This window comes from Cinclus cinclus, chromosome 3 (genome assembly GCF_963662255.1).
Source record: "Cinclus cinclus chromosome 3, bCinCin1.1, whole genome shotgun sequence".
In the NCBI taxonomy this organism is placed as follows: Eukaryota; Metazoa; Chordata; class Aves; order Passeriformes; family Cinclidae; genus Cinclus; species Cinclus cinclus.
The window spans coordinates 79,069,856-79,088,665 of record NC_085048.1 but is presented as its reverse complement, the minus strand read 5'-3'; the positions used below and the strand labels follow the sequence as shown (position 1 = coordinate 79,088,665).

General features: G+C 39.2%; 1 protein-coding gene across 2 annotated transcripts; it reads left to right on the top strand.

The window, feature by feature from the left end:
* Positions 1-1,769: 1,769 nt before the first annotated feature.
* SLC30A6 (solute carrier family 30 member 6) lies at positions 1,770-17,533 on the top strand. 2 transcript variants are annotated; one of them, XM_062490268.1, is made up of 14 exons: positions 1,770-1,803; positions 4,247-4,333; positions 4,962-5,046; positions 6,041-6,083; positions 8,010-8,075; positions 8,476-8,556; positions 9,785-9,820; positions 10,595-10,689; positions 11,423-11,471; positions 13,300-13,419; positions 13,716-13,818; positions 14,161-14,208; positions 14,759-14,827; positions 15,856-17,533. In XM_062490268.1, exons 1-14 carry the CDS (start codon positions 1,801-1,803, stop codon positions 16,351-16,353), a joined length of 1,383 nt encoding a protein of 460 aa, XP_062346252.1. In that variant the 5' UTR covers positions 1,770-1,800; the 3' UTR covers positions 16,354-17,533. The 2 variants fall into 2 exon arrangements, with proteins under 2 accessions (XP_062346252.1, XP_062346253.1); XM_062490269.1 differs by lacking the exon at positions 8,476-8,556.
* The last annotated feature ends 1,277 nt before the right edge of the window (positions 17,534-18,810 follow it).

The following is an 18,810-nucleotide window of genomic DNA, read 5'->3' as shown; positions in this document are numbered from 1 at the left end:
AAAGTGCAAATCTGTTTTCTGCAAAATAGTTTCCAAAACTTCTTCCATACACTGGAAAAATGCTTACTGGTTACAGCCAAGAGCTTAGAATGAGGTCTGAGATATTAAATACATCTTATGGAGTGCAATTACCTGATCAGTCTGATAGCTGTTAATTAATTAATAAATGATACTGTGTCCTCTAAGGACCAGACACTGGAAAATCTGGGAAATAAAAATTATTTTATTTTTTTTAATCAATGATAAAATCACATGCTCTGCAAATGGGAACAGGAACAGGAGACAATACACGCAACTTAATTGTGAAGCACACTTTACTGTGAAGCAGATTAAAGACTAGCTTGTTCCTTGTCTAATTTGATGTGAAGGCCTATCTCTCACCCACAGTCAGGTAATTACTTTGGTATGTTTTACAGAACAGGCGAGATGCAAATAACACTTTTTTACCAGTTTAACTATGGGTACAGGAGAACTGAATAGACTCTAAAATAACAAAGATTAAGGCAGTGTTACAGAAGGTTGTTTCAAGTTTCTTCCTAGGCACAATAAAATACCTCACTTCAATCTTTATTCCTCTCTTTTCCACTTACTTTGCAAATAATAATAAATAAGTTATTTTATGAATAAATCTTTCCGTACATATTCAATCCCGTGCAGGTGCTTTGCAACACAGTTTTTCTTAAGAGCCATCCAAACTCCCTAGATGACTTCTGTTCTGTATTTCGCTGTACTTTCCACGCGAAGCGGTCCTGCCGTGCACATTCCTTCTGGCAGGAACTGCAGGGTACAGCGAGGAAATCTGCGGGCCACCCACACCGGGGCATTGCTGTCACCTCGCAGCCCTCGAGTCCCGGTGTTCCAGAGCCTCGGCAGCAGTAGTCAGCAGCAGCAGAATCCTCTGTCCAAGTCTGCCTTGGATAGCAGCAGGCTCTGGGATGGGTTGGACTGCGTGCAGATCCCTCCTCTGGACTGTGACGCTTCTGATGTTCATCGTATTCACAGCCACGGGAGCGCTTCGAACAATCTCAGCACACGACGAAGTGACTAAATTTTCAGCTTTTATCCTGTAGTTTGAAAAGCTGCTGTCTTTTGGGGGTTTTTGCTGGGGAAAAGAAATGCCTTTTTGCAGCCTGAGTGCTCTTAAGGCTGAGCACCATGCCAGGGTGAGGGCTGGCAGTGGGGAAGGAGGAATGCTTGCGCTGGGAAGCAAAGCTGTCCTTGGGGAACTGCTGCAGTGGAGCATCGTGACAGACTATGACTGGCCTAGGACTCCGACAGTCTTATGCTGTGCCACGGGAGGTTTAGGTTGAATGCTAGGAAGAATTCCTTCACAGAAAGGGTGGTTAGATATTGAAATGGGCTGCTAAAGAAGTGGTGGAGTCACCATCCCTGGAGGTATTTAAAGGAAAGACCGGACGTGGCACTCAGTGCTGCGGTCTGGCTGACACGGTGGTGTTCGGTCACAGGCTGGACTCTGAGTCTGTGACGGTCACCGCCCGTGGGACCCCTTTGCTTGGCCTCTCGCAGGCAGCGGGCAGACACCGGCAGAAGTGCGGTGAGGCGCAGACATGACCTCTATGTCCCAAGGTGGGCCGCCAGCTCAGCCTGCCGGCTGGGGAGGAGCGAGGGAAGGGCGCGCGGTGCCGCACATCCCGCGGGACGGGCACGGAGCCGCCGCCTCCCGGCGGGCGCCGCTTCCGCCACGTGTCCCGGCGGGCCCGCTCGTTGCCGCGGCGACGGGAACCTCTCCCGCCCCTTCCGGCCTCGCATGGCGCCGTCTCTTCCGCTGCGGGGAGTAATATGGTGAGTGGCCCCTGCTGGGGGCAAGGAGCGAAGGGGGAGGGAAAGTCGTGCGTGGAGCACGGCGTGAGGAGGCTGCTGGAAGTGCCCGCTCCCTCGGCGGGGCGGCGGCGCCGCGGGGGCCCCCGGGCTGGCGCGGCCCATAACGGGCCCGGGGGCAGCGCGGGCGGTCGCTGCCCGTGCGGTGTTTCCTGCTCCGGGCTCTCCGCCCGCCCCTCGGGCGCTGCCCCCGGCCGCGGCCGGCCGGCACCGCGGGCAGGGCCCCGGGGGGCTCCTGTGCCGGAGCTGCCTCTCGAGCGGGGTCGCCGGGCTGCGGTCTGAGCCTCGGAGGGCTCCTTCGGCGGCACGTCGGTCAGGGAGCTGGGACTCGCCGCAGGACAAGCAGGTTATAGTGCGCTTGCTTCCCGGAGTCGGGCTGTCACTCTGTGGCTCAAAGACGAAAACCCATTGTTTTCGGGAAGGACCGCCGCGTGTGCGGTTCCCTTGTCGTGCTGAGCAGCGCTGAAGTGCCGTGGGTATGGGTAACAGGTGCTGTCACCTGTTGGAGCAGACGGTGCCGCTCGCTGCAGAAACACGGCCTGTGGGGCTCTTGTAGCCCCTCAGGGGCTGAGCTGTGGGGCAGCCGCCCCGCCCAGCAGCGGGCTCTGGGAGCGCTGTAGGATCTAGGCATGCCTTAGTGAGTGCCAGGGTGCAACGCGTGCTGAGCTGGGGCTCGCTTCCAGCGGTGGGCTGTGGCCTGCGTGGGTTTGCACGAGGTGCCCTGTGGCACAGAATTCGGAGCTCTGATGCACGGCAACCCCTGTGAGCAGGGGAGGTGTGGCACGGTGTGGCTGGGCGATGGACACGGTGCCAACAGTGTGGGAAAGCAGTGGGTGCAGAGGGGGGCTAGGAAGATGAGAAGGGTCTGGGGGAATGGGGAGCTGTGTGAGGAGCAGCTGAGGTCACTTGGTCTGATGAGCCTGGAGAAAAGGAGACAGGGGAAACCTCATTGCAGTTACAACTTCCTCATGAGGGGAGGAGGAGGAGCCGGCACTGATTTCTTTACCCTGGTGGCCAGTGACAGGACCCGAGGGAATGGCCTGAAGTTGTGTTAGGGGAGGTTTAGGTTGGATATGAGGAAAAGGTTCTTCACACAGAGAGTGTCTGGGCACTGGAACAGGCTCCCCCGGGGAAGTAATTACAGCACCAGCCTGACAAAGTTCAAGAAGTGTTTGGGCAGCACTGTCAGGCACATGGTGTGACTCTTGGGGTGTCCTGTGCAGGACCAGGAGTTGGATTCAATGTTCTTTGTGGGTGCCTTCCAACTCAGGATAGTCTGTGGTTCTTTGTGATTCTGTAACACAGCAGCTTTCATAAGCAGGCTGTCCACTGCCTGTTAGAAAAGCTTTCCAAGGTTTTCTGGCATCCTGCATGTGTCTGTTAAGAATCAAAATAATCATGTAATGATTTGCTAGTAAAGAGAGTAAGTGCCAGTGTTTTGTCCTCGATGAGCTAAATTTGGCATCTGTAGTAGTGCTTTAATTCATGGCACACTTGTATTTCTTAGATAATGTGACATGCAGCTGTGTTGACAAAATGTCTGAAAGTTAATTCAGTTTATTCTGGTAAAGAGCCCTTAGGCTCTTCAAAGGTCTTTCTGCCTTCTGCTGGCAGCTAAGGTGTGATAGCTTAAAATCAAGCCTTATTTAATCCGGCCCCAAACTGCTGCAGTGGCAGACCATCCATTACAAGTCCACAGATTTCTATTGCAATTCAGAAGGGCTTTTCACATGGAAAGCTCACTATTCTGGGGAGAGCACAATGGAGGACAACCAACTAGAAGCTTGGACCCTTGAAGGAAAGGGAGACAAGTGTCGTGGCTGATGAGTTTCTCTGGCAGGCTGCTCCCTGGGATGCTTGCAGGAGAGCCATGTAGCATGCCTTTATGTTAAGTCAGTGCCAAGATTGTTGGTGTGTCTCATTTATTACTGGCCTTGTGTCCACCACATCACCAACATTGTTTTTACTTCTGTGGTGGGTTTCCTTTATAGATCTGTAAGCAATATTTTCCTGTTTAAGAAATCCATTGCCTTTGGGTGGGAAGTGTGCTTTGATGAAGAAAAATATTTATGTTTTCAGACTGTCTTGTAGTAGTTTCATCGAGATAAAAGTTAAAACTCATTCTTTAAGTGATATTTTAGTGTCTTTTTCAGTAAACTTGAGTCCTGGATTATGTCCAAATGAAGCTTGATTCTAAGTAATTTGCCATTTTCTAATATAATAACCATGTGAAATGGTACCAAACTATTGTTGAGTTTAAAGTTTGTGATATTTCTGCTTGACGAAAAATTCACCTGAATATTTGATATAATTGTGAAAATAGTTCATAAATGAAGATTTCCTTTTTTGCTAATTTAAATTATGGTTTAAGTAAAGTTTTAAATTAAACTATTGATTTCCTTTTAAGGGGACAATACACTTGTTCCGCAAATCACAGAGATCATTGGTTGGAAAGTTAACACATGAGTTTAGGTTGGTTGCAGCAGACAGAAGGGTAAGTACTGCTTTAAAAAAATTATAATAAAAATACATTATCTCTAGTAAGTTAAAATATAGTATTAACTTAAATCTATTATGAAATATTTTCTTTGAATTTTTCTAGCTGTGCTTAAAATATCTATATATCATCTAATTTTTGGAGCTGTATTGCTTCTGTGCATTAGTGTCCCTGTGAATTAGTGTTCTCCAGAATTATGGAGAATTATTATGTCTGATGGGTTCAGTAGAACTGTAAATTGAATGTGTGCAGATGTTTTTGGGGCCAATGTTTCAGCACAAAAAAAGGAACCCAGTATTATGAAGTTGCATAGGTAGGTCTTCAAAAGTTGGATGCTGTGTGCTATAGTAAAATGCAAATATTATTGATGGCTGGGGTTTTTTTAGACCAAAAAGGTATTTTAAGCATGGTGGCATTCATAAATGAGTTTTAAAATAATCTGTAGAGTTTAAAATAGAGTAAGGGCTTGCTGTTCTGAAATGAATGATGAATTTTTGGGAGGGAGGAGAAGCCAGTTCTGTTTGCAGGACCAGGTACTGCTGTATTGTTTATTAAGACCAGATAGATACATTTCTGTCTTGTAAATTTTGGAAAGTTTAAAATACATGTTTATTCTTGTCAACAGTCCTGGAAGATTTTACTGTTTGGTGCTATAAATTTAATATGTATTGGCTTCCTGCTCATGTGGTGCAGCTCTACAAACAGCATAGGTAGGTGGCTCTTATGTACTGAAGCTACAACAAACTAACATGTGTTTTTTAGCTTGTGAAGTTCCAGCTGACTGAAAAAGCCAAATCCAGTACTTCATGGTAGTTAGGGGTTTGCACAGCCAGGTTCAGAAAGTGCTTCCTTTTGATTTGCCGCAGTCAGCTCAGAAGCATTTTGCACAGACAAGTTTGGATGGGTGAAACTCAGTCAAAGTTTGCAGAGTTTTTCAGTCCTGCTGGTCATTTGCTTCCTGACTTGTATAAGTAGCACCAGTGATGTGCAGAGAGCCTCACTTGCAGTTGAATGAGGATGTTTGTAGCGTGGAAAAGGCTTGAGACTTCCTTGCTTCCAAGGAATGCTCAGCGGTAGCCAAAACACTGGAGTGTTTCCAACACCACTCCATGTGCCACTGCAAAGCACAGCACTGTGAGGGCTGCTGTGGGGGAAATGAAATCCAGATCAGCCAGACCCAATGCAGTTTTATGTGCCTTCTGCCTTTGGATAGCTGCTTGCATGTGCTTCCTGTCACCTCTAATGAGAATAGAAAGCTTTTTCAGTTTTTAATTTTTAATGCAGGTGTTCTTGAAGTTTCAGGATAGGTTAGAGATGCAAAACAAGTAAAACATCCAGTTCAACCTACTTTTCTCTGCAATAATGCACTTAAGAAAGAGCTTTTACTTTGGTAAGTGAAATGCTTCTGGAAGATCTCCTAACTTTTCAGTACTTAAATTTCTAGTCACAACTTAATCACAAATGTGATACCTTTTGTATCTGGGCTTTATTACATACTTTAGTTAAATTAAGATTGTCATAATCATCCTGCTTATGACATTAAATATACTGGTGTCTTTAGAATAATAGAGACTTGTTCTATCAGCTGAGGCAGTTTATGTAGGTAGAAGATTGAAAATAGCTGCACAAAAGGGACTCAGAATACAAGTGACTTTTGCATTGAAAACTTAATACTTAAGTTTTAATATGTACTTTTCTTTACAGCTTTAACTGCTTATACATATTTGACAATCTTTGACCTTTTCAGGTGAGTTTTTTTTCCCATTTCGTCTTACTGTTCATTTTTTCTGTATATTTCTATGCATTTAAAATTTACTTTCAGGTTCAAAGACTTGTAGCTTAGTCATCAGTATAAAACAGTAACTGGTTTAAATATAGCATAAATGAGTATAAGATTGCACACAATAAACAGATTGTAAAACCCCCTGTGGCTATATTGAGAATGACTAGTAACTGATCAGTTCAGTCATGGATTTCTCTGTGCAGATGTGTGAAAACATAAAGCAGTATAGCTTTCTTATATATTTCTTATTTCAGACATTATTTTGCAAACTGGATACCAAGCATTCTGCACATAAGTTCATTAGATATTTTCAGTATTTTTCTTGTTTTCTAACAAAATTATATTAAAACAAGTTTTAGTATGATAATTCTGAACACTTTTGGAAGTACAGATAATACAGATGTGAAATATATTCAGTTCTTAGCGAAGATACAGAATGGTAGCGGTGGTTGAGAAATGAAATGTATCTATTTTAAAAATGTTAGCCTACATTATCTTCCTTGCTATCTCACTATCCAATCAAAGGTATGGATCAGCTTTCTGAGTCACATGTATATCTGCTACATACTATCACTTATCTGCCTTACAGTAAAACATTCATAAATAACAACAGCAAGCACGCAGAAACAAAAATGACTTGTTGGGATAGGCACAAAAAAACCCTGATCTGTGACTGCATTAGAATTGAGATTTAACTTTAATGAATCTTGTATTTCTCTTAGAATTTTGTATCTACTGAATTTTTCTTGTCCTGACTCAAAATACCTTTTTCACCTTGGGGAAACTGAGGAAAGTGTTGATGTACTTTCCATTTGTATGTTTTGTTTTTTTTTTTTTTCCTTTTAGTTTTAGAAGATAGAATACCCTTGGCACTCCTATCTTAAGTTATTTAGGGGTTGGACTAGAACATTATTCAAACTCACAGAAATCTCTTTCAAGAGTTTTGATTTGCTGTAAAGGAGAACAATGCTCAGTAATTCTGCTGCAGAAATCAATTTCTTTTTCTTTTCATTTTGTCATTTTCCTTGTTGTATAAAATAATCTTACAGAGAGTATGAATTTACAGCTTTGTATATGAATGATATTACTTCCTCTGCTTTTACTTTTATTCTGCACAGCTGAGAATCAAGTTGTGAGGATGTGATTGTTCATCAGTTGCAGGGATGAGTTCTTGATCCAGTCTGATTTGACATTGCTGTTAATTACAAAAGGACTGCATGAAAGCACAGATGGCACTGAATCCATGGGGATTGCAATTGAAAAAAATTGTTCAATAGAGAATAAAAATGAAAAATAGGAAAAGGAAGCTATACTCATCCTTGAAACATTGACTACTCCCATGGAGATTCCAAAATAATTGGAATTCTAGATGTACAGTATGAGAGAAAAAATTGGACAGAAGATGGCAAGAGAGACCTGTGGCTGTCAGTGAATGGCCAGTTAGATTAGAGCTTGTGTAGGTGAATGCAGCCAAAGAAAGTTAATCTGTTTTGGCCATATACATAGAGAAATAACACTGTGAAAAAGAAAGGCAATACTTGGTGTGGCCTGAGACGTATACTAGAGTACTAAATCTAATTCATGCTATATCTCTAAAACAAGACTTTAAGGGAGAGATTTCTTTGCTTTTTCTTTCCCTCTTCTGTCTTGTTTATTGGTTTCCTTCTCATTTAAACAGCCTTTCTCAGACTGCAGCATTTCTAGGCAAATTCAGAAAGCACATGAGGAGCACTTAGAGCATCACTGTGACGCTGATGGAGGCTGGGTTCAGGGCAAGATATGGCTGTATTTGTTTGTTAGAGTTCTGGTAGCTCAAGTGTGTATTGTAGATTATGCAGTTTGTAAAGGCTGCTGTTATTTATCACAGTCTAATTCTCCCCCTTTTTTCAGTTTGGTAACATGTCTAATAAGCTACTGGGTAATGATGAAGAAACCCAGCCCAGTCTATTCATTTGGGTAAGTACAATAACAAGGTATAGTGCTTGATAATTCGGCATTTCATACGTTCCTCACTGTCATTGCCTGGATCCCCAAACAGCCATCAGTAATACTCTGTATGTGATAGAGCCTAAAAATGAGGAGGGCCAAGACTTATTGTAAAGAATAATTACAGAGTAGGGGACAGACAGGAAGAAGAATTAAGAAATGCTTAATTTTAAGGTGTTTCTGATGAGTGGAGTATTAAAAGAAACTGAAAATAATGCCTGTTCCATGAAACTTCCATTTTCTTCCCATCTCTCTGCTGTTGAGTAAATTGGAAAGAGTAGATGCATCCTGCTGGTTCTTGCACAGAAAAGATTCTATTGCATGCAATCTTCGATGTTCAGTGTTTCTAAACTTAATTCTCAAATTTCAGGTTTGAAAGGTTTGAAGTTCTAGCTGTATTTGCATCTACAGTTCTGGCACAGCTTGGTGCTCTTTTTATACTGAAAGAAAGGTAGGGTTATATACTGTTTTCTTTAATTTTTTAACATATGGAGATATAGTCCAGATCAGCCAAAAGCACATGCATTCTACGCATGCTGTATGTAGAGAGATACTTTAGAAAAAATTTAAAAATTTAAAAAAAAATATTGCTAAACCTTACTGCTTGCTTACATTTATTGCACTACATACTATGGCTTTAGGCATAAAGATGGGAATTGATAAATATACTTAAAAAGCTCTCTAGGGAAAGATTTAATGGTCTTAAGAATACATTTTCCAAAAGCTTGCATAATTAATTTAATGAATTTCCTTATGCATCTTGACTTTAAAGTTCATTAGCAGATATAACTTTTTTGTTTTTACTTCTGTTACTTTTTGAAGTCAAAGCAGCTTCATAATATATCAAGGATCTGAATATTTAAAACATCAAGTGTTTCACTCCCTCAGTGTTTTCTCAAGTATTAATTTGTCATACCATATATGCTTGGCAGCATTTGTATTTTGGGAGGTTAGTGTAAAACAGTATTTTGAAGATGAAGAAGCTATTGTTAACATCTGGAATTTAAAACTGCAGCAGTGTACCTTCCCTTTTTCTATTCAAGTGCTCTATTTTCTGTGTAAAGGGCTGTATGAACAACTTAGCAACTTTATGCTGTAAGGTCAGTGTATTGAACTGGCAGTCCACTGGAATAAATCACCCTCTGTCAAAACCTCCAAGTTTTCCAACATCAATTTTAGGAAATTCCACAAACTTAGCAGATTTTTCTGTTACAGCTGAAGCTCATTTGTTAACTCACTAGTGGGTGAGAAAAGATCTATTCTCCACCACAGAATCCAATGTCTACTTTATTTGACCTTGTTTAGTGTGAGGCTGTAAGTCAAGAATTTCAGACTTAGTTTGTAAGTAGTCTCCAGCACCGGTGGTAGTGCCAGTAGCAATATTTTTTTGCATGTTCATTTACAAGGATACTTAATCATGTAGGCAGCATTGATGGTAGCTAGCACATATGTGGCACAGTTTGGAAATATTTGGGAAATCTAAATCACATCTGCTTCGATTCAGTGTTAAATGCTTTTATTGTTTATAAAAGTTGCTGTGTTTATTTAAGCAGTCCATTTTCTTGCAGTACTGTGTCTATCACTTTTTATTTATGAATGGCAGCCAATGCTATGAACATGCTTCAGGTATCAAGGCTGTACTGTATGAATATAACTCAAATTTTCAATTATTCTTGTAGTGCGGAGCGGTTTCTGGAACAGCCTGAGATACACACGTAAGAAATTATTTTGACATGTAAAATGTGTTATTGTCCTTTTATGTTTCTAATTCTTATCTAGCATATATTAGTTATGCAGGTGCTTTCAGTACCAGATTGCTTTTGGTACTTTGGCTTTGTTTCAAACCATGTGCAAGCTATATTGCAAACCATTCTTTTCAAAGTACAATTGAAATTTAATGCTCATGTTCTCTCAAACAGTGGTCTAGCTATATATTGCTGCTTTTCCTAGTTCAGTTCGTTTTGTTTCTTGTGGCCTCTTGGAAGGCCTGGTGTGTGGGAGGGAAGGATGCTGTGGTCAACAGGGAACTGAAGGTTTTGCAAAGAGGGTTCAGACTATAAAGAACACTGGGAAAGGAAAAGAAGGTGTTATGGGGCAAAGGAATAGGACGTATGTTTTAGAAGAAGGGGATATAAGACACAATTTCGTAGAAAGCTAAGCTTCTTAGCTGTGCTGCTGAGGGGACAATATTTTCTTATCTTCAGAAGCCAATATGTATGTGTGTACATATATGCAATTAGCTAAGAGCTGTTACTCAACATTACAAGCATTATGTGATAACGATAATGTACGAAGTTCAGTGATCTCATATAACCCTTACTGAAATAATACACTGCTGGTTATTATGAATTACACTAGTTTATCCTACTTGTTTTCAGCCTCAGTGAAGGAAACCAAGCAAAGTATTTTGATACTGTTATTGGTAGTTACAGCTTGATGACATGTTCTATGATGATGGGAAATTAAGACACCTTTTTTCCCCTCCCTAGGGGACGACTGCTGGTTGGTACTTTTGTGGCTCTCTTTTTCAACTTATTTACAATGCTTTCCATTAAGAATAAGCCTTTTGCTTATGTCTCTGAAGGTATGTGATAAATTAGACTGTAACAAGAATTGAGAAAAAATGTTAATGTTAACTTGTCTGGTAACTTTCGTAACTAGTGTTATATTAGTATTACCTCTGTTAATGTAACTTTGTGCAGTAGAATTGCCATCTGATTTTCAACTCCAGTTTGCTTATTAGGCTCTGAGTAGCATGAGGTTATGAATATGGTAAACCAAGTATTATTTTAGTGCTGCAGTATCCTTTATTTTCAATCTTTTGAATTCAACCAGTGAAGGTCATGTGACAGATATCAGAACTTTCAACACATTTTATGGATGTATTAATGGATTAAAAAATAAGTTTATGCAATAGTTCTTTTTAAAAGCTCTTTTACCTTTTTTGTTGTGAAGTAGGTTTGCAGTCATTCCTGCAATTGTAAATTGTCCTGATATAATTGTCTTGTAAATTTTCCATAGTTATAAGTATCTATTATCCACTATATTATATAAAAGATAATGGTTATAACCTGAAATTATATTTGTATTTAGTCAGTTCAGATTATTATGAGAGATGGATGTTGTACTTGCTGCCTGGAAAAGACAGACTTGGGGCTTTTATCAAGTGCCAGGGTATCTATTGAGATATATTTACTCATTCATGGTGTATATATTGCATTCTTCCCTTGAAATAAAACTTACGTGTCCTTTAAAATGCAGTACTTTAAAATGGTACTTAAAATTATGGTAACTTTATTACCTTCTTTCTTTTGCAGCTGCCAGCACAAGTTGGCTTCAGGAACATGTTGCAGACCTCAGTAGAAGGTAAAGCTTTTTATTGTTTTTCAAAATCATTAGCTCCTGGAAGGCAGTGTTGGTTTTGTATGTATAATAACAATTTGGAGGGGTATTGAGGCATAAATTTGCATTACAGCTTTTAAAATAGCTTTACCTACTGTAGGTCTCATGTATGAACTCTGGAGCAAACATTGTCTCCCACATTTCCCAGATACATCAGTCTAACAGAAATACATTTTTCTGGGTGTCTATTCTTTTGAGTATATGTGTTCAGTACACTGTATGTAATTATTTTTGGGTTAGAACAGAAAAACTAGCATTATTATCCTATACATACTTGAACTGCATTTCGCAACATCCATTACTGAGTGAGATATTTTGTAATAATTTATGTTTATTTACTTTGGGCTGGGATTCAGATGATTGAGTTTAAATGTGATATATGAAACAGGTTACTCACTGAACCATAGCTGTGGAAACTCCTCACCTGTCCAGCAGGAAACTGGGAAGTCCATGTCCTCCAGGGATACAAACAGTGTTGCTCATTCATCTTGTCTGTTAACTGTCTTGCATATACTGGATATCTGAATGCAGGATAACATTGTTTGCAGATAGTTTTGTCAGATTCAGTGAAGTTTATTTTAATCCATACATGTTCTTCCAACTGTCTGTCAGTATCAAAAGCGGAATGTTAAACCAAGTTGTAAAACATGTTAAATATGCTTCAAAACCCATCTGTTTCTGCATCTTGTGATCTTTTTTACAGTGAAGGAAAGCAGAAAATGCTGACTTGATAACAGAAGAATTGATTTTATATGGCTATAAGATGTTACATCATCAGAGCCAAAATCTGTGAAATAGTTTTGGAGGACTAATAATTAGGTTGGCCAAGTTTTATTATTAAAAAAAAAAAAGAAAAAAAAAGAAAAAGGTGGATACCAATCACAGACAGTAGCACAGCTTTCCTCTTCTCAGTGTAAAAACCCAGTTTTAAGAGGAAGGACACTGATGGATAACTTGAAAGAGTCCCAGATCAAGAGTAATATAATTTCTACTGGATTTTGAGATAACCTATATAGAGTTAAGCCAATATGAAAAAAAATTGAATTAGTATGTATACAGGTATTTCAGATGTTATGTGAAGCAATGCTGATGGAAAATATCTGCACCTGTATATAATTATGTTGATTAAAATTCTTACAGAAGCAGGCTAGTACATGATGTCTAAACATAAGTTGGCTTTAACCATAGCAACAAAACATCTCATGTTGTTTTTGCCTTGAAATTTTCCAGGACATGACATGCACTTACATTCACTGGGAAGCACAGAAACTCCTTTCTCTCTTCATACTCCCATTGACAGGAAATAGCTATAAATAAATAATTTTCCCAGCAGTCTCTCATGCATTTTTTGGTCTCCTCTTACTCAACTAGCTGATCTTCCTCCTTTCAGACTCCATGAATTAGTTAGCTTTGGCTTCAGAACACTTTTGCACATCAAGGTGGCAGATGGATTGAAGACTGTTGATACACAAATCTCTGGCTACTTGTAATAATGTAGTGATTGCATTACATAATATCTCTGTGTAATACCAATATTGAACCCCTGAAGCACTTGTGTTTCAGACAGCTGATACAGCTATACCACAGAGCTGTGTTCCCAGAAAAAAACCACTTGATTAATTTTTGCTGACAGCAGCATTTGAGCAGAATTAGTGGGGCCTTTACAGTACTCATCATATGCTGTGACAGCAAGGTGTGTTAGAAGTCAAGTGCTAAATAATGGGTGTAATTTTGGAATTTCAAAGTAGTGATGAAGATCTGGCTGACAACTGCTTTTTCTGTTTTGTTGCAGTATTTGTGGAATCATCCCAGGATTGAGTAGCATCTTTCTGCCACGGATGAATCCTTTTGTCTTGATTGATATTGCTGGAGCTCTGGCTCTTTGCATTACCTATATGCTCATTGAAATCAAGTATGTGCAGTTGTTGTTTTAAAACAGTAGCTCTTTTTGTGTCCAGTCTGTGGGAAAATACATTTTTTACATGAAAGGAATGATCTGGTCTAGAACTGCATTTTGTATGAATGGCATTGCAACTCTGTTAATGCATCTGTCTATTGTCCAAGATGAATGAGAGTTCAAATGAGATTGGTATGCATAAAATTCTTTAAGTGTGTATAATTTAAAAGAATGAAAAAAGAATCATAAGTTGTCCTGCCTTTCAAAAACCTAAATACCAGTGTTTCTTTAAATTTGCTCTTTCTCCCTAGCAATTATTTTGCTGTGGACACAGCTTCTGCTATAGCAATTGCTTTGATGACATTTGGTACCATGTATCCCATGAGTGTCTACAGTGGGAAAGTACTACTCCAGGTAAGGCAGCCTCCCAGATCAACAATTTTTGTGGTTTTTGTTTTGTTAAATGGCCTCATTAAAAAAAAAAAAAAAAAAACAGACCAAAAAAAGACCAAAACCAAAAAATCCTTGCAATCTGTTTTAAGCTTGCAAGTAGAAAGTGTTTCCATGGGAATTTGTGATGTGCTACATGAATGTTAAAGGTTGTGCACATATGCATCACGGAGTTGTAAAAATGTAATGAAAATGCCATTGGTCTCTTGTGTGGGTAGACCAGACTTAAAGGCTCTCTGACTTGAACAGGGACAGTTAATCTTTATTATAGCTTGTATTTATTTTATTTTGTTCTTCTTTTTGAAGACAACCCCACCTCATGTGATTGGCCAGTTAGATAAACTTCTTAGAGAGGTAAGTCAGTGTATAATAGATAGCACTGTGTACAGCTAATAAGCATTCAGGAATGTGAAGAATTTTTCTGACTAGTCCAAGAAGTTTGCTTAAACTATTTTTTAAATATGTTTTTAGCTGCATGTAGAAAATACAAATCTTGCTTTCCAAGATGAATAGTCTCATTTAGGTATCTGGAACAAATCTGTTTAAGTAGTGCAGGCTGTTTTTATTTAAATTTGAGCTACTACTGAAGTGGGTTACAAATGTGAGTTGAAGGAGGCAAAGGAGTACAGGCAGCTGTTGAATTGCAGCATATCAAGTTGAGAACATACTGCAATTTGGCAGCAAGAGTTACTTGAAATATGTTCCTTGAAACGTTTTTGATGGATTTGGATGTTTAAGGGTAGCAAAAGTGCGTTAGATAAGCATTAGCGACATTAACAGACGTCATCTGTTCTTTTCACTACTGAAGATTATTTGTGATTCAGTTATCTATAAAAGTATGTTTCTAAAGGGATTTGAAACTAATAATTTATTTTCATATTTGTGGACGTTTGTGTAAAATTAGGTTTCAACTTTGGATGGTGTGTTGGAAGTTCGAAATGAGCATTTCTGGACATTAGGTTTTGGCACTTTGGTAAGTTATGTCTTTATTGTTTTTCTAGCCTTTGAAAGAAAAGTTGTCAGATACTACTTCAGTATTTTACTTTACATAAAGTAAGATATTTCTTCTGAAATATTAATTAATTTAATATTAAAAAAAATTGATGTCAGTACTCAGTCCTTGAGCTTTATTGCAGAACTTCTCTTCCCCTGTCCTTTACATTTTTTAAAAGCTTTGTTGTTGGTTAATGTTATTAATCAACTGCAGTATACTGCAGTTCTGGCTTAAAGCAGGCATTTTTGCAGCTTTGTAGAATTTCTTTCATATTTTGGAGTGAAGAAAAAAACAATAGGAAGAACATTTTTCAAAGTGGTGTTTGTGTAAATTGTCTAGGAAGGGAGAAATAACTGTAACCCTTCAAGCACTAAAGGGCTACAGTAGACAATAGAATCATATGTTTTCAGCATTTCTAGGGGACAAGGTAGAACAAAATAACTACAGTTGTGTACCAATAATTCAGTGAGCTGAAAGAAATAAAGGGGTATTTTTTGTGATACAGAATGGTCACGCAGAACTTGGTTATTCCTAAGTTGATGCAGGTATTCTGTGACCCCTGGAAAAATAAGAGTCTTAGAATATTTCTTCACTGATTTTTTCCCAGTACGCTGCACCTCTTAAAACAAGAAAAAAAGGCAGCAATTCTCCCTTTCTGACATAAGAATAGGTTTCAGGTTACTGTTCTGCCACTTATGCCTAAATTTGCACTTTGTTCTTTTGAGCCATATTTCTCCCCCAGTTGTTGCCTTTCCTGCCAACACATGTATTGTGTAGTTTGGTTCTAAGACTCACTTTTCCTGAATGATGATCTTGATAAAAGAGAGCAAAATATTAGAAAAGATCAGAATGTATCCTGTAACAAGTTTCTTAATTTAGTCAGTAGTTTCTGCTGCAAAAGGTCTTTGTGTAACTCTCTGCTGGATAATTTACCTCTTCTTGAATGCATGTGGGGAACCTTTATTGGAATAACAATTAACAGCCAACTTGTTTTTATCACTTTCTAGGCCGGATCAGTCCATGTCCGAATTCGGAGAGATGCAAATGAGCAAATGGTACTTGCCCATGTTACTAACAGATTATACACACTGGTCTCTACCTTGACTGTTCAGATTTTCAAAGATGACTGGGTCAGACCGACCTTATCATCCGTGCCTATTGCAAACAATATTCTGAACCTTTCGGACCATCACATTATTCCAATGCCATCTTTGAAAGCTGCTGACAATTTGAACCCTGTTACCTCCACTCCAGCTAAGCCCAGCAGCCCACCACCAGAATTTTCTTTTAACACACCAGGCAAAAATGTGAGTCCAGTTATCCTTTTAAACACTCAGACAAAGCCCTATGGATTGGGTTTTAATCATGGATCTGCACCCTACAGCAGTGTACTCAGTCAAGGACTTGGAATTCCAGGAATGGGAGCAGCTCAAGGATTCAGAACTGGTTTTGCAAATGTCCCAAACAGATATGGAACAAACGCACGTGGGCAACCCCGACCGTAATAAACGCCATTATTTATTGTACTTAAGGGTATTGACTTAATTCTTTTATTACCCAATTTTTATAAACATTTGGAATGTCAAATCATTCTAAATGGCTGGGAACAAGTGCATTGTTCATATTCATGAAGTGGTTAAATAGCAGTTTTTTCCTTTGCATCAGCAGTAGCCTGTGTAATGCCACAGATACCTTGCAGACTTACAATACTTTTCAAGTAGTTTTTATAGGGTGTCTATTTCTACTCATCTTTTTTATCCACTTTTCTGCATTTATCCAAGAATGTATTAAGATGCAGCACAGCTCCATAAGAGAATAAAAATTGTGACCAGGTAGCATTTTTTTTTCTCATGAGAATTACTGTATGCTGAATAGCTGAGAGAGTAGGTAATGGCAGAAATGCAAGTCCCAATTTTCAGACATGTTTGATTGCTGTATTAAGCCATGTTTGGGCCAAGTCACAATTAGTCTTTGGTTGCAAAAATCCATCAATATTCATGCTGTTGCCATTGTGGCATCTGGCATTTCAGAGTGTAATTGATTTTGTGAGACTGTGTTTTTACATTTTTACTGATGCTTTTATAGAAATTCAGATGGTTCAGCAACCATTCTCTAGTTGTAAGTATTCCATACTCATCTCTGATATTTCTTACTTTTTGGTTTAACTGCAAAATTATTTAGCAATATACTGGGAAATAAAATACTTAAAACTTAAGATTTTACAAGCACCTCTTTTTTACAATTAACCCTGTTTAGGATACAGAACAGATGGCTATTGTTTCTGAAGCCAGTATTTAATTTTGACTATGGAGAGTGTTCTGTGATTTGATTGTGACTTTGTATTTTCCTCTTTGTATTTTTTGGTACTTCCAGGGGGAAAAATAATTTATTTACGTTCCTGGTTCATATCCAGAGGTCAGTGATCACTGAGGGTTCATAGTCACTGCTGGAGTGCTTAACCTTTGGGGCACACTTGGAATGAGACCACTTATCTTGTCTCTGCATTTGCATTACTGTCCTACTGTGCATTGAGGTTTCTGCATTTCTCCAGGGCCTTTCTCAGAGAGCTCTTCTCTCTCATTGATGTCTTTTCCTTCTCTGCTCTGACAACAGGGAAAGGCCTTTTAGAAATACTTCAGTTATTTTTCTGTTCCCCTGTGCAGTATCTGTGTTACAATTGCTCCTCTGGACATTCTTCTGCATCTCTTGGTTGTCTAGGAATGGGTTGCCCATTCCTGTTCTACTTGCAGCTCAGGGTGCTATATATTGGCTTCCACCTTGTTCATCTGTGTGCTAAGTCAGTCTCTCCACTTCTGTGATGTGGTTACATGGAGCTGTAGTATCTCAGGGATTCCAAAGATACTATGTTACCTGAAGATAATTGCTTTGATGAAGAAATCTTTCTCATGTCAATCTGAGTGGAGATAACAGCCTTCATTTGTATTTTAAAGATCTGTGGCCTCTTCACTGGCTGAGGATTTATTTTTCTGTGTAAGAACACTGCATTCCTCCTTTTTCCTTTTTTTCCCCCCTCCATGACCTGTGTTTCTTAAGCCAGTGCTTGGAGGAGGGAGTCATTCTTGCAAAAGCAAGGTGACATTCTGCATGACGGAGATGTATCTTTTGGGGATGTTTTAGGCTGAGGGTAGTGTCCAGACTGCCACTGAGATGCTGTCCATGTAAGCTACAAGTAGGGAATCTGGTTTTGTACTTCATTTGCAGTGAGTGTGAAAATTTCCTTGCTCTGTTAGAAAATGTAATGACCTGGCAAACTTTCATTTAAAGATTACAATGAAGTTACAACAATTGGCTCTGTTTCTATGAGGTCAGTATTGACTCAGTAATCACCTTTGGTCCATTATCCTGTCTCTCTGTGAGTCTATTACATGTGCCACTGCTGCATGGAAATTCACTGAAGTACAGAACACTTGAACAGATTCTCTGTACCTCTTGGGTGCTGAACCAGACTGCACTTTTCTACAGCATCTGCAACACCTTAGAGTCAGCAGAATGTTTACAATACTCTACTTTTGTGTGGCCTGGTTGACAATTGTTTCTTACTCCAATTTCATAATCAAACACATGCCCTTTTTCTGATATTTTCAATACATTGTATTATATTGAATGCATGCTTACTTGTTTTCAGTAGAAAATTAAATCTCAATTTGATTAAAAAATGAAGCTGATCTCTGATTTTTAAATGAGAAAGGAGGGTGAGAATCCCAGAATTCTGAGTGCAATATAATCACTTCAACAAAAACAGGTTTTTGAGTGATTGTTTACAATATATCTCATGTGCAGATGATATTCTTTTAGACATTAGACCAGCTTTTTAGCTGCTTTATTGTTATGAATATATTATGAATATTTGTTTAATCAGCACAGTAAAATGTCCCCTTTTATATGAGGAAAATAAAATCAGTGTGATTCATAAATGGCAAGGAAAAAGTGGTAATTTGTAC